At 48.1% G+C, this 16584-nt stretch overlaps 1 protein-coding gene across 8 annotated transcripts in view; it reads right to left on the minus strand.

Annotated features, from left to right (window-relative positions):
- The window catches only part of LOC126530720 (uncharacterized), a 207791-nt gene extending 195730 nt beyond the window's left edge, over nucleotides 1–12061 (minus strand). For 4 of the 8 annotated variants that reach the window (XM_055070765.2, XM_055070764.2, XM_055070758.2 and 1 more), the window contains exons 1-3: nucleotides 11894–12061; nucleotides 4187–4320; nucleotides 490–590 (exon numbers count right to left, since the gene is read on the minus strand). In XM_055070765.2, the coding sequence (XP_054926740.2) occupies nucleotides 490–590; nucleotides 4187–4282 (197 nt within the window). In that variant the 5' untranslated portion in view covers nucleotides 4283–4320; nucleotides 11894–12061. Of the gene's footprint in view, nucleotides 1–489; nucleotides 591–4186; nucleotides 4321–6635; nucleotides 6685–10645; nucleotides 10809–11893 lie in introns of those variants that run through there. The other 4 variants (XM_055070759.2, XM_055070760.2, XM_055070761.2 and 1 more) reach the window with 4 other exon arrangements.
- Nucleotides 12062–16584: the final 4523 nt, after the last annotated feature.

The raw sequence follows: 16584 nt of genomic DNA on the forward strand, positions 1-16584 counted from the left end.
AAAACAAATTCGACGCAATCAAAAGCCTGCACGAGCCCATTGAAACGTGTTTCCCACGACTGTGTGGCTGTTTTAATCAACCAACTAAGTTGTTACACGTATTCGCCGACAGAAAGTACACACGCTCGCGAGCGAGAGCTAAAATAAAATGGTTCTGCAATAAAAGTAATTTCTCCGAATCGAGGGCATGCCGACATGATTTGATAAGTGCAGCACGTGCGCCCTTGTATCATTGAAAGAATGATGTTAAATGACTCGGTATTGCGGAGGTGTGCTACAACTAACCTTTTTTATGATGCTACGGTCTTCCACAGCGCATTTAAATATTAAGAGACCTTAGCGCAAAGACAAAGGCAACCATCTCTATTGAAGTCGATAAACGGAACCCCGTGTTTATTCCGTGCTCTCCACCTTCTCAAACCTTCACGCCACAAGATCTTTAGGTTCGCACATTGACGGCTATTAGGAGCATGAGATCATGGTACTCACGGTAGTGATTTCGACCTGCGCATGAAAACACGAGCTGTCCAGCCATTGTAGAAGATGTTTGGAAGGTCTATTTCGTAGTCATAACCTCTTACGAACCCGTTCTGTTGGAGAAAACAAGAATCAGAGTGAGAAAAGGGCGAGTGATGAACGCTAAACGTCTCTCCTTGTGTATGCAGAAGCTGAAAAGGAGACGGAAACTTGAGATGATGAGGAGCAGTCGAACAGGCGATCTTCACTTACACCAACAGAACTTGTGTTCATCAAGGCAGCAACTGACGACAAGTTTCTTTGCCGCAATATTCACTTAAGGCCACATTCCTTCTTCCACAACTCATCAACATTTCTCAATTTATAGGAAATGGACGTGCCTACAACGGAAGCATTATTCTAATTTTCGTATGACGCTATGCGTGTTTGCAAGTCCCGCTTAAAATTACACATTAGGCTCCTTGCCTGTAGCAGATGTGAAGGAAAATTACGGTGATGAAAGGCACAAACACCTAAGATGAATATTGCCTTTTCAGTTTTTCGTTTCCGATGCGCAATCAACTTCAAAATTTGCAGCGAAATATTTGCAAAGTATATCCGCAAGTCTGCAGTTATTAGCTTTTGGTAAAGAAATAAATAGCTCACCCTAGCTAAATAAAAACGCCAGTCGAAGATCTCAGCGCAGCGACGCGACCATAAGTAATGCAACTCGTCGGGTATTCAATAATGTGATCAGGATCAGTTTCCTTACAGATTCCAGATAGTTGCAACGTCTCAAAAGTGCGCAGTCCATTGCGAGGAACGTTGTGGCGAAGGGCTACGAAATTTTTTTGATCACGAGGAGTTCCTTAATGTGCACCCGAAGCACGGTGCACGAGCATTTTGCATTCGGACTTCGTTGGAACGCAGCCACCGCGACTATGAAGATTCAGCCCCTTGCTGGGCTGCACGAGGCCCGAATCACTAAGGCACCATGGGGGGTGTGCTTTAAGAGTGGTGTGACGCAGGGCTAGACAAATTGTACCGTCGTGGCGATTTTAGCATGTGGATTATTTATGGCGGAGTTGCTTTAGCGCTGAAAGACACGGAATCGCAGAAAAGGGCACTGGGGGCACCAATTCATCAGGTAACAGGTATGCCGGCCAAAGTGTGAAAGTCCAGCTGGACCCTGTCCGAAAGAAAAATGACGATAATTTTGTCATGCACTGTAGGTGTCTGTCTTTAAACGAGGTTTGCACACTTGTTTAATCGTAGCCAGGAGCGAAATCGAAAGGTAGCATCAATGCCAAGGCAGTCTGACAGGCAGCACTTCTATCGCATTCCGTCGTTTTCTCAACAAACAAGTGCCATGACACGGCAAAAGCGGCGCCCTGAAACTGCACATACCGCGCTAGGTGTGTAGGTTTCTGTTTTCCTTCAAATTTAGAACAAAATAAAGTGACGATTCATGGGTGATACATTATGCGACTCTGTTTCTAAGCACTCAAACAATTTCAATAGAAAATGTGTTGCTTTTGTACACATTACAGCGCAAATTCTTTTCTTTCCTGTTTTCTATTTTTGGTACTGAAGTCGAGCTTAGCCGTGCACATGGACAGATATGGGGTTTCTACATTGGAGGAAAATACTTGAATATGTGTTTCAAAGAAAACACTCGTAAGTTGTTTCAATATCACGCTTACGAAATCAATGTTCAGTTACACCATACGTATGTTGACTTTCTTCCAGAAGTAATTCTTGCGTCCACAAATATAGGCTCCAATAATTCAGCGCTTACACTTAGAAATATCATGTGCTTTACATGAATTCCGCTTGAAAGCAACACGCCACCATGAAAATCAAGGTCACTCTTTTCTTGAAGTATGAAAGGAAACAACCTGATACATCGGTTTTGTGAAGCTGCAAGTTCCCTCACTTCTTCAAAGTTCTTTAAGTTAGCGAAAGACAAACACTACGATGGATAATGACTACTCTGATTTGCATTCATTCAGAGCCAATCTACCCTTATAGAATGGGCCCTAGATCATACATGTAACACTTAACGGCACCCTTGATTTAGAGTTTATTCCTTTAAGAGTGAGACATACGATACCCCAAAAATTCTAGGACGGTAAATGAGTGGCACCTTCTTCCGTCAATGTCACTGCTGAGCACGAAGGCGATCGAACATCTGGTCGTTTCGTTCATTCTAGTATTTCCTCCTACATTGGTGCGTTTTATATATGTCTTCCTATCCTAACCTGTCCTATCCTAACATTTGCTATCCCAACCTTTCCTAACCTAACCTAACCTAACCTAACCTAACCTAACCTTGCTATATTCTAGAAGTTATTGTTTCCTTTTTCGGCTGTAGTTTGTTTACGTAGTAACTGACTTTTGTTCTACAATATATTTAATAATTGCTGCAACAGAGACATTCGTGGTTGATGTGTTTGCTGGTTTTTGTTGTTTTGTCTGATTTATTTTGCACATGATCTGCTACTATTACCACTCCTGCTAGGGCCCAAAGTAGGATCGGCAGTATTTCATAAATGAATGAATGAATAAATAAATAAATAAACAAATAACTAAATAAATGAACATATGTCGGAAACGCCCGGCCAAGCACTTCAAGGGGTTTCAACGAAGACCACCTTGTTGCTTTGTTCGTAATTTATAGAGACAGCTTTCTTCAAAGGCAAACCAAAAGCTGCACGTTTGATTTGCTTTATATTATGGGGGGCAGTCAGCGAAAACTGCATTGACCTTCCTCTTCACAAGAAAGTGAATCGCGTGCCAAAATTTTAGATGCTTATTCTGTTTTCTTGTTCTAACACAATAAATGGCGCTTGCAGCATGTCATTCTGTGTTGGCCCATGAAATCTAGCTAGCAACTTCGAACTCCTTATTAAAATTTGGTAAGAGAAAACTTTTGTTGTCTTGTATGTTGCTTGTAGGAAATGCGTTCATGAAGGGTTATGACTAGGCTTCAATATGTCAAGCGATACTTCATCCGAGTCTCTTTCCTTCCTACAGCAATAATCGAACTTTTTCTAGTACATTTAAAACTGATGTCTCAATGAATGAGTTATAGGGTCGCCGTTTATCACTCGGTGCCGGCTTTTTGTTTTATTTGTTGAAGTCTACTACATGCCACACACCGTCGTGCGCATGATGCCAGCCACTGCGCGTCTGCACCGTAAATTTTACGGTAGCTAACAATTATAACTGAAAGAAATAAACACAGCATGCTGCACCATTAACCTGACGCGACCGTGTATCTTCGCGGCGAAGGTTTAGGGTATTCCATGCGTTCGATAAAGAAGTGCAGGGATTGCTTTCAGGTTTCACCTTCGCACGCTGAGTGCACGAAAAATTAGCGGGATGAAGAAGTATCCAGTTATGCCATTTGTCGTACGCATGACGGCGTGCTATATCCTGCCTTCTCAACACAGGTTGATGCGATGTAGAGCACCCCGCATATTCCTCAAGAATTTGATGTGACCTCTCACATTCTGTTGCGGAAAAATTGCATGCCTGTAAGCCGGAGACAACCCCCTTCCTCCCCTCCCCCCACCCCCTGAGAACAAAATGCTTGAATAACCGACTGAAGTCACCATTCAGTTATTCGTCCTCGCCCTGATATTAGTTGCTCTATAAGGAAGCAGCCTTTTGTCAAGGCTCTATTAAACATTCCTGAATGCTGGCCAAGGCATGTGTGTACACTTACCGGGTATATTTGATGATAGCCTCGGTTCTCCCGGATTTGTAGGAACAGTGCGATTAAAGGAAGCGGCCAAGGCTCGTTGGGATCGTAGTCCACCATCTTGTCTACAAAGACCTTCGCACCAGTGCTATTCCTACCTGCATCCATAAAAAGTAGGCCTTATTCAAGACCGATAGTTTTGCTGCGATTCAAAGACGCGTCTAATGAAGTGAATGCCGAATACGTTATGGCGCACGCATCTCGGCAGCATAAATTAATAACTGTCCTTCCGAACAGTTGCATTCGCGCAGCTAAACGAGAATATGGATGTGCTATTGAACATTAGCGGTGCCATTTTAGCGAGTCCTGTTCGGAATATCGGGCATAATAGGAGCTATTTTTCTGGCGTTTTTGCATATTGGGGGCTCGCGTAAGTGCAAGATGTGGCTCGTAACCGAAAGATGTGGAAAAACTGCTCACATAATTAAATTAAATTACGGGGTTTTACGTGCCAAACCACTTTCTGAACATGAGGCACGCCGTAGTGGAGGACTCCGGAAATTTTGGCCACCTGGGGTTCTTTAACGTGCACTTAAATCTAAGTACACGGGTGCTTTCGCATTCTAGCCCCCATCGAAATGTGGCCGCCGTGGCCAGGATTCCATCCCGCGAACTCGTGCTCAGCAGCCAAACACCATAGTCACTGAGCAACCACGGCAGGTGACAGTTTAAGGTTGACATTCGCTCTATGTAGATTGGATTTGCTCTGTTGCCGTATTCAATACACGATATATGCAGAGATGCAATACGAACTCTCGGAAAAGAACCGCTGGTACAGTTTCCGAATTCCGTCGCGCCGCCTTGCGGCTGAACGGCTGTTTACACATATTATATATTGTGACATTGTACTAAACAAATGTGTCACTTAAGCTTCATTTGCAGTGCTTTGCAGTGCTTCTGCTATGAATAGATTAATAAACTAAATCTGAGTCGGTAAACAGAAAACGGGAGCGCTTTACTTTTACCTCATTCCTCTTTGCAAGAGTACTGCTTTTTTCCCAGAGACCGATGCGGCTTCCAGCTGCTTGCTTGGGCGGGCTCAGTCACTCGTGCGGATTGTAGGTATTGTTGACCGTTGTATGCGTTGTTGGCCTTGACAATTTCCAATATCACTGGGGGTTGGACGGTGAGAAACTTCGGAGTTATCCTAATTCGTGGGGTGTCATGGAACGACTGTTGCAGGCAAGCTCGAAACAGGCAGCAAGATGGCTATGGCTATGGCTTTGGAAATGGCTACGGCAAGATGGCTTCACTAACCCAGACGTTTGTGGCACTGATTTTGGATGGTTGAAAACTGATACTCTCGCTTAGTTTTGACGAAGCGAATTCAACAGTCATTGATCGCGGTCGTCTGGCACCGTACTGCCCTAATCTAAGAGTACGGGAGATACCATCCTCCGAGAGGCTAAGATTGAAAACACTAGAAAGGACGTCGCATACCTGTTGTTTAAATTGCACTCACATTTACGATGAGTTGTCTATGAGGCCATAGGAGATAGGCTTATCTCGACGCGATCTCTGCTCAAGCTGATCTAAGCGTGAATTTAGAGTAGCAGCTTGGTCTTTGACGGCTTCGTTGATAATGCTCGGCAGCTTCATAATATTTTGGGATTCTTCGCTGGACTAGGCAAGGGACTCAATGGCAACGATACGGGTAGCCAAACGGATACATTTTGCTTGAGTTGCTCTTGTTTTTGTTTCTTTTTTAGAAGTTTTAGCAATCTTATCAGCTCAGCATTACGAAAATTTGACTTTACCGGTGGGGCAATAATTGCTGCGAGCACGCTCTTATTTGGGACGGGACCATCCTTCAGACTGGTGCTCAATTCTACATCCCCATAGAGAAGTAATAACTTGGCTAGACATACATATTCGCTGGAATAGTCAAACAAAAAAAGCGGGCGAGGAAAGTGCAGCAAAAACAATTGCTAGAACGTTTAGCGTGAAATTATTGCAACTGTCTGCTGACTTGCAGAATGTATCAAGAAAGACGGATAGGCGACAGCATGTTTGCCGCTCCTCCCAGTCCATTGAGGGAAGACGAAGACTTCGAGACTCCTGCATGTGTTTCCGAAGCCACATTCGTCGATGAAGATGCAATCTCGTGAATTCCAAGGAAAGTAGTCTGCGCTCGATTTCGATACACATAAACGGCAATCAGGTATGTGACCGGGCTTGTTGATGTGGCTCCATGACGTTTGACACGGTGAACACAGACGGAGGACGGTGAAAGGGCGACAAGCGAATAGAGGTGCTGATGGTGCCACGTGGTGCCACCGCCTGTGTGCGTTTACCGCCTCTTTAGCCGCCCTTTGTCCACGTTCGCGCTGTCTAACCTCATCAACACAAAAGGCTGCCGCAAGGAGATCAACCAATGTATCAGTACGTGTGTGTGACTCTAAAATGAATTTACTTTACGATATTTTGGGTGACTAGGAACCGGCCGCTGGTAATGTCCCGCGCTGCAATGATAGAGAAGATCAATTACATTTCTGCAACGTCAGTGGTTTCTTATCCATGTCACAAGGTCTCATCAACAGCAGCAACCTGCGGCTTCACCGGGATACACCGGAAATGCACTGGGTATGTGACGCTTTTTTAATGAATGAATGAATGAATGAATGAAGAGCGAACGAGGTCTAAGTACTCTAGCCCCAGCAGGCGTCCATCGCCACATTATGTGGCTAGACGTCCGTCTACCAGTCGTGGTAGGCCTCCGCTACCTCCTCAGCCCACCTCAGGACTCGGTCCTGTAGGGTGGCATCGGAGCTGCGCAGGGCAGTCTCCCACAGCTCCTCGCTACTAGTTAATGGTATGAGCGTGGGGACGGCGGAGTTTTGTAGGGGCATTTGCCACATGATATGGGAGAGATCTGCTATAGGGACAGGACAAAAGCGACACTTGGGTGTCGGGTATGTGGTAGGAAAGAATAAGTGCAAGGTGCGAGAAGTAAGGAAAGGGCGAGTCTGTAGTTGGCGCCACAGTATTACTCACTTGCGCGTTCTAGGCACAGAGAGGTGGATCTATAAGGCGTTGGTGTCTGCAATGTGTGCAAAGTTCATGAAATGTAACGAGTGTGTCTTTATTGGTGTGCTTTTGGGGGTCATTGGTTCTAGAGTTAGGCCCGAATTCGCGAGCACTCGGTCCGTGAATCCTTGAGCAGCGGCATGAGCCATTTCGTTGCCTTGGAGTCCTTGATGTCCCGGAGTCCGAATGAGAGCGATAACGTTTTCTGGTGGGTGAGCGACAAGTAGAGAGTGCGAGAGGTTGTTAGTGTAGCTGTTACTGAAGTTCCGGATAGCACTCTTAGAGTCACTAATGATGACGTCGCAATCAGGTAGCCCCAATGCGAGTGCAATGCGAGTGCCTCTTCCGCGTCGCCCGCCGTGGTGGTCCTGACTGATGCTGAACAAACAGCATTTCCCTGGTTGTCTACGACCGCTAGAGCATAACAATGTCTAGTTGTATAGGCTGCAGCGTCCACTAGAAATTTCTCGTCAACTTGGGTCATTGAGTATGTGCCACTGATTGTACCGGAAGCGAGGGAAGACTTAATCGCGTTCACGGGCACCTACGCGTCACAGCCTTGGTCTCGGGTGCTATACGCAGACTTCTGTGCAGTTCCACTAGATGGCGCATCGTGTCCAGAAAGAAGCGCTATAGAGGATCCCGGTTGCCGCATGACATGTTTCTCAACGTTCGTACGCTCCACAACACCATGCATTTCGGATGCCAGGCGCAGGCTTCGTGGCGGTGGCGCAAGATGGCTCCGAGGGCTCTTAGGGAAGCCAGTGTTCTTAGTCCCGCTGCAGTAGACGCCTCATACATAACTCGTTTCGAAGGTGCATATAAGCGGTGCCGGATATCCTTTCAATGCTAACACTTTACGTCGACAGTCACCGTGAGATGGGTTCTTCGGCACTTTTTTTCTTTAAGTTAGGGAACATTTAACGTAAATATTGTGCACTCTCTTTTATTCCTATATTGTGACGTAATATTTACCCAAGCGCTGATGTAAGAATCGGGTGGTCAGTCGCAGCATCGTTTCAATCTGCTAATAAAACGCTGTCTCCATTTACAGACGGTCACTCTGGTTTTCTTTAAAAGCAAACAGCATCATCTTACTGGCTTTTCTTTTCAAATTGGTTAACCAGAGTCGAGGGACATGTAGAAGTAGAGAAGGTTACGGTGAGGTCGGGGAGCGCCGCCTATAGAACGCAATAGCGGTGCAATGCGATGCATGACGTCATGCTACCATGCCCGGTTGCCATAGAATATAACGGGGATACTTCCGAGTAAGTCACAGCGACCTTGACGACACCATTTTCGCTACGCAAGTTTGGCGAAGAGTGCATAGGCCTGCTATCTAGGAGGTGTTGGGCCGAGCAAGCGCAGAGAAAGGAGGTAAGCTGATAAGGAAGGTGGTGCCAGCGTCTCCGATTGGTCCGCTTTGTCTTGCTTAGCTTGCGGTGTATGGTAGAAAATTGCGGCGGCGCTCAATCGCAGGGCGAAAATGTTGCTAAAAAATTGGAGGACGCTTAAGCTTCGCCTTCAAGAGTGAAACGCCACAGCGTTCCCGCCGACCCGCCAAGGGGTGCAATACGGCGCAGCGATCACTTACGAGGCGCCCCGGATCGGACTTTGCACCCACCAAACACGCGGTGAGCAACGAGCAACGCAGCGTTCGGCGCGGCAACGAAACGTGCGCCTGAGCAAGCGGATCGAACCAAAGTAATCGGTGTCTCGGAGGGGGAAACGATCTACGCCAGCCAAACGTCATGATCGGCACGGGCAGAGAGATATATAGATAGTGATCTAAAGAAAGGAAGGAAGCTTGATTCTGCAACCCGTGCGGGAGCACGGCGAAGCGTCGTGCTCCCGCACGGGTTCGCACCAGCCTCACACTCCGGAGAGCCTGGTGCGATTCCTACGCAGCCCATGTTGCAAGTTGTTTTTATTTTTGAATTGCCTGCCGGAATTTTTCACTCACGGCCAACGCCGCGGACGCCGACATCGACGTCACCGGCTATTCTGCGACACGAGCTCCTTAATGCTGTCGCGTCAAAATGAATCCTCAGCCAACAAACTTTGGCAGGTCGCTGTGACGTACCGTTCAAAGGGCTCGACTACGTTATACCGCGACACATTCTTTTAATATTGGCAAATGAGTACATTCTCCCCAGTACGTATGTGTAGCCACTGCACAGCAATCGATGTAGTCATCTCTTATTAATAGTGGAGCGGGGCTGTCTGTTGCTATTCCCCCCCCCCAAAAAAAAAACAATACTTAGTTTGGTTCGGCATATTATAATGCCTCTTTAATCCGCACACGTCACTTTGACGCGGTGAGTATTCACGGATTTGTGACGTCGCGTTACAAACAGACGAAGGGGCACAGCCAGAAATTTTGGCCAGTTGCGGAGAGCTAAGGGTGCAGAAGGCCTATGAACCGAAACAACTATGTTTATTCAGTCTAACCGCGTCAGATGAGCTCAGGAGATTTCGCGGTTTTCGTGACGTTGCATGCCAAATAAGTGAAGTGGAAGTAGCATAAAAAATCTTCACCAATCGTGGAGGGCTCATGCAGAGAGGCCATGGAAAAGTTTGGAATATCTTTACCTTATAACGTCCCAGGGTTGTGCAATGCCGAAACACTTGCGCTAGAAAACCTAGAGTATCGTAAAGATCACCGGTTCCAGACCGTCAGCAATGGTATCGATATGAGAAGAATAATAATTGCTAAATAGTATAGTTTAGAATGACTATGTTTAAAATTACGGGAATCATAGACCTTATATATCCTATATATAAATCTTATATATCATCATCATCATCATACTTTAAAGCCGTAGTTGCAGAACTGTCTCCTCCAAAGTAACAAAGCTCGATTGGTACAATTTTGCATAGGAAGCAACCCATGATGCCCAATTAGCTGTAGAATCAGATTTAGAAAAACAATAACAAAAAGACTCAGTGCCCTTCCATTCTGAAAAAGGATGACCAATGAAGCTGTGTATGTGGGCCCCTTAATGGCGAACTGCACCTCCGCCGCGGGTCGGCCCGGCATTGCACTACCTTCGGGATCGCGCCACATATGGGGAGTTTTTTGTCTACGCACCGATGCGACCCTGGGGGCACTAGCCTTTAACAGCTTTGCTATAATTCGCAGTAAAATTGGTTACGTCTTTGCGTTCCTTAATGCATAATTAATTAAATATTTAATTTTTGACGACGACCAACGGGGGACCAGTGGCACGAGCGCGTTCGTGCGCTGGCGCCGAGGGGAGCCAACGAGCTAGCTGTGGAAGAAGACGATGATGCTGGAGCCAATCCTGATGATGATAGTTTTGTGTCTACACACGGGCACCATTCTGGGAGAACTTGTCTTAAACAGCTTCGCTTTTAAAAAAAAGCAATGCTCACGCAAATTGAAGATGCCCCTGCTTGGACTTCTTTAACCTTCTTAAGCTTAAGCTTCGGCTGACGGCGTTCGGACCACTTCAAGCGAGCGTTGGAGGTCTTCTGTGGCAGTCTGTGTTCTGCGATTTTAAATTGCGATATTCGGAAAAGACTTTGATTGGCTCTGGCGTGTTGCTAAGGCCATTGTTCTTGGGGGCATCAGCGTTGCGTCGCAACGTCCAGATGACATTACAATACCAACTATTTCTCTGTCTTACGAATATATGGCGGCTTTATATGTATATAATACCACAATGAGAGGAAGCCATAGATTTATTAGTATGCTGTCGAATAAGTGATGGCGTCGTTATCTTATCGAGAACAATGAAGCAACGCCGAAACTTCCTGAAAGAACTACGCGCAAGCAGGTCCCTTTGAATTGTGCCCAAATTCTGTCTGAATCCACTCAGCACATACCAATGCAAAGCGAACGTACTTACGCATTGGTACTCGTAGGTAACGTACACCTTAGGAGCTCTTTGATTTAGAGTGGATAGAAACATCAAAGGGTCAGCAGATAAGCAAACATTTTCGAGCACTGGTAGAAAAAACAGCAGTGAGCGTATTGATACGACTAAATCCGTTACAGCCATAAGTTGCGGCTCGATATAGATAGAGATTTTGAGGAGATATACACGAAAACGCAGGGAAAGCACAGCTTGTACAGATTAACTCAATCAGACAAGGTCACTGTTTGTCATCGCACCGTAAATGGAAGACAATAAATTACGATCCTGATCGTGTTCGACACAACAGCCCGGTTGCATATACGTTTCATTCATCTCGCCTGTGACAATACGGTTACAATGCGGTCTGTAGCTAAGTTCCTTCGGGACAAATCGGAATGCCATTCCCATTTATCGCGAGGCCAGCTGCGTCTCGTATTTTCTTCAGGGGCGATGATTTCCTGTAGATATTTCTTAAAATTCGGAATGTGCAACGACAAGGCACTTGCTCGAGGAACGCAATAGTCCCTTCAACATCCACTGTACCCGGCCGTCCGCGATGGTATTGCATTGTCGGATATAATAATCGCTAAACTGTATGATTGAGAATGACTGAGTTTAAAATTACGAGCATCGTGCACAAGTGGCGCTGTCCGAACTGTCCACACCAAAAGTAGCATTTATCGATCGGTAAAATTTAGCGCATTAATGAACACATGATTTACAATACGCTGTAGTATCATTTTTCGAAACAAAAAATGCTCACGCAAATTCAAGACGCTCCTGCTTCGACTTCTTAGGCCTATCTCATGCTACCGCTGAAGGCGTGCGGTGTGCTTCAAGTGAGCGTTCGTCGTCTTACGCTGCAGCGGATATTTTGCTATTCGGCATTATGCCCTTCGAAGAAGGTTTTTCATTGGCTCCGGCGCGTTGTTATGGCGATTGTTCTTTGGGGCATCAGGATTGCGTAGCGATTCACCCGTGAAAGCCGTATCTCTTACGAATATATCGCTGCTTTGTATGTGTATGAAACCACAATGGGACTAAGCCATTGATGCATTAGTGCGCTTTCGAATCGTGACGGCGTCGTTAACTTTTCGTGAACAATGACGCAACACTGAAATTCCCAGAACAAACTACATCCAAGCGGTTTCCTCTAAATTATGTTTTCTGATATCAAGGAGACCATTAACTTTTCGTAAGCCCCTAACTTTGCGTAACTATCAGATGCTCTGAAAGTTGGGTGCAATAAAATCTCTTTCACTTTAAATAGGTGGTGAACACATTTTCAAATTTGGAAGAACATCTTAATTATTTATTTCCGTTTAGAGAATACCTGGTAACACACATCCAATTTAGCCTATATATTATTGGCAACAATAGTATTGTGACTTTCGATTAAGTCACCAAACTTAGAAAAATGCAAAACAACATAAATGGTTTATGGGAAACGCAATTATTTACAATGTAACACGCGCATACTAGATATGAAAGAAGCTGTGGAACTCTCGGCTGCACTATCGCTACAGAGATTTAGTTCTTAAATATTTTAGTAGAGCGCGACGATTAGCGTACTAATTAGGGAAACTACAAAACGGGAATTTCATTCGTATGTTGTCAGCGTTACTGCGCTAATTATTTGGGAGCAAGCAGTTTTTAAAGAGACCAGCACTCATAGGATACATAAAGCACTTTCCTGGATGTTGCTATGAATGTATGTCTTTTTATTGTCGTTTTGAAGCCAATTTTCGTTAAACGGTAGTCGATAGCAAGCTGTTCTGTGGCAACTGTGTTGAAAACTGACATTGCGTAAGTGCCGATCTTTAATGAGTCTCGTTGACACCTACTTGAATCCGGTGTTTTGCCCATTTCATTGAAACTTTTCATTCACACAACTTGGGTATATCGGTATGTGCCACTCTTCAATGCACTGCTGTTCCTCCAAAATAGCTAACTGGGAATCTCGCACTTAATATCTGCCACACTTAGACAATTAAATTCCTCGAAGCTGTTGCGGTTCGTAGCTGAGTCCATTCTGACTTGATGGTGACGCCTTAGATAACGCGCTTGTGCAGGTAACGCGCGTGTGTATATTTGGCGGCGTCGTGGCGAGGAAAACACGCTTTCATGCGCATGCTTTGAGCTCACTTCCATTTTTTTATTTGCTCATCTTTTTTTTACTTTTAACTAGAAATTGGCTAGTTCACTTTTTTCCTTCTTTTTTTCGTGGTCGTGGATGTGCTTCGTGTTTAGTTCGTTTGGTAGGATAGTCAGAGCGTCCTTTCGTGCCACGTGTTTGAACACGTGCCATCGAGTGGGACGTCGACTCTCTACAGCCTATAAATAGTAGTTTGAAAGCCGCAAAAAAATTAGCGATAAGTCGTTATAGTGTGTATGCAGCAGTGTTAGGAATATTGCTTTCGTAGGACAATCAGAGCATGGCCGCGTGTTTGAACATGCGCGAACGCCTGTCATACCTTATCTTAGCGCGACATTTATTGCTTTTGATACCTTTTTTCTTGCAACGAAGCTGTCTATGGATAATATCTGTCAGACCGCATCCACGAGGAGACCGACAATTTTTCATAAGTACGCGAATCCCGAAGATAGTGCAATACCGGGCCCGCCATCGGTGGAGGTGAAGCAGGCGTTAAGCATTCCCCATACGTGGGCCGGTCCCGAAGATGGCGCACTACCGGGCCCGACCGCGGCGGAGGTGAAGCAGGCGTTAACCACTCGCCATACGTGGACCGATCCCGAAGCTAGTAAATTACCAGGTCCGGCCACGGCGGAGCTTAAACAAGCGTTAAGCACTCCCCATAAGGGGACCAACCCCAAAAATGGTGCAGTACCCAAGCCGCGTGCGGCGGAGGTGATGCAGGCATTAAGCGCTCCCCATACGTGGGCCGATCCCGAAGATATTGAAATACCGGGTCCCCGCGGCGGTGGTGAAGCAGGCCTTAAGCATTCCCCGTACGTGGGCCGATACCGAAGATGGTTCAACAGAGGGCCCGCCCACGGCATAGCTGAAGAAGGCCTTCAGCGTTCCCCGTATATGGACCGATCCCGAAGTTAGTGCAATACCGGACCCGGCAGCGGCGGAGGTTAACCAGGCATTAGGCTCACCCGTACGTGGGCCGATGCCGAAGATATTGAAATACCGGGTCCCCGCGGCGGTGGTGAAGCAGGCCTTAAGCATTCCCCGTACGTGGGCCGATACCGAAGATGGTTCAACAGAGGGCCCGCCCACGGCATAGCTGAAGAAGGCCTTCAGTGTTCCCCGTATATGGACCAATCCCGAAGTTAGTGCAATACCGGACCCGGCAGCGGCGGAGGTTAACCAGGCATTAGGCTAACCCGTACGTTGGCCGATCACGAAGATTGTGCAATACCGGGCCCGCCGGCACTGGAGGTGAAGCAGGCGTTGGGCAATCCCCATACGTGGGCCAATCCCGAAGGTAGGCCCATACAAGGCCCGGCCGCTGTGGAGCTAAAGCAGGCGTTAGGCTCTCCCCGCACGTGGGCGGATCCTGAAGGTAGTAGAATACCGGGCCCGCCCGCGGCGGAGGTAAAGCAGGCGTTGGGCAATCCCCATTCGTGGGCCAATCCCGAAGGTAGGGCCATACCAGGCCCACCCGCTGTGGAGGTAAAGCAGGCGCTAGGGTCTCCCCGTACGTCTACGGATCCCGAAAGTAGTCCAATACAGATCCCGGCCGCGGCGGAGGTGAAGCGGAGGTTAGGCACTCCCCGTACCTGGACCAATCCAGAAGATAGTGCAATACCGGGCCCGCCCGCGGTGGAGGTGAAGCAGGCTTTAAGCATCCCCCGTTCGTGGGCCCATCACGGAGATAGTTCAATACCAGGCCCGACTGCGGCGGAGGTTAAACAGGCGTTAAGCACTCCCGATACGAGGACCGATCCCGAAGATACTGCAATACCGGGCCTGCCCGCGGCGGAAGTGAAGCAGGCGTTGGGCAATTCCTATACGTGGGCCCATTCCGAAGGTAGGGCCACACAGAACCCACCTGCAGCCGAGGTAAAGCAGGCGTTGCGTAAGCCCCATAGGTTGGCCGATCACGAAGGTAGGGCCATACCGGGCCCGCCCGCTGTGTAGGTAAAGCAAGCGGAATACACTCCGCATGCGTGGGCCGATCCAGAAGTTGGTGTAATACCAGGCTTGCCCGCGGCGGAGGTGAAGCAGCCGCTTAGCACTCCCCATACGTGGGCCCTACCCGAAGATTGTGCAATACCGGGAGCGGCCGCGACGGAGGTGAAGCAGGCGTTAAGCACTCCCCATACGTGGGCCCATCCTGAAGTAGAGCAATACCGGGCCCGCCCGCGGCGGAGCTGAAGCAGGCGTTAAGCACACCCCATACTTGGCCCGATCCCGAAGTTACTGCAATACCGGGCGCCTGCTCGCGGCGGAGGTGAAGCAGCCGCAAAGCACTCCCCATACGTGGTCCCATCCCGAAGATAGTGCAATATCGGGCCGGGCTACGGCGGAGGTGAAGCAGGCGTTAAGCACTCCCCTTCCGTGGGCCGACCCCGAAGCTGGTGCACTATCGGGCCCGCCCGCGGCTTAGGGGAAGCAGGCATTAAGCATTCGCCATACGTGGACCCATCCCGACGATAGTGCAATAGCACGCCCGGCCGCGGCGGAAATGAAACAGGCGTTAAGCACTCCGCATGCGTGGGCCGTTCCCGAAGTTACTGCAATATCGGGCCTGCTCGCGGCGGAGGTGAAGCAGCCGCGAAGCACTCCCCATACGTGGGCCCATCCCAAAGATAGTGCAATATCGGGCCGGGCTACGGCGGAGGTGAAGCAGGCGTTAAGCACTCCCCTTCCGTGGGCCGACCCCGAAGCTGGTGCACTATCGGGCGCGCCCGCGGCATAGGTGAAGCAGGCATTAAGCATTCGCCATACGTGGACCCATCCCGAAGATAGTGCAATAGCGCGCCCGGCCGCGGTGGAAGTGAAACAGGCGTTAAGCACTCCGCATGCGTGGGCCGTTCCCCAAGATAGTGTAATACTGGACCTGCCGGCAGCGGAGGTGAAGCAGCCGCTAAGCACTCCACATGCGTGGGCCCAACCTGCAGAAAGGGCAATACCGGATCCGCCCATGGCGGAGGTGAAGCATGCGTTAAGCGCTCCCCATAGGGGGGCCGATCCCGAACATTGTGCTATACCGGTACCGCCGGTGGTGGAAGTGACGCAGGCGTTAAGCACTCCCCATGCGTGGACCGATCCCGAAGTTGGTGCAATAACGGATGAGTGTGCGGCGGAGGTGAAGCAGGCGTTAGGTACTCCCCATGCATGTGCCGATCCCGAAGGTAGGGCAATACCGGGCCTGCCCGATGCGGAGCTAAAGCACGCGTTAGGCACTCCCCGTACGTGGGCCAATCCCGATGATAGTACAATACCGGGCCCGCCCCCGGCTGAAGTAAAGCAGGCGTTCG

Source organism: Dermacentor andersoni, chromosome 5 (assembly GCF_023375885.2).
Source record: "Dermacentor andersoni chromosome 5, qqDerAnde1_hic_scaffold, whole genome shotgun sequence".
NCBI classification, from domain to species: Eukaryota; Metazoa; Arthropoda; class Arachnida; order Ixodida; family Ixodidae; genus Dermacentor; species Dermacentor andersoni.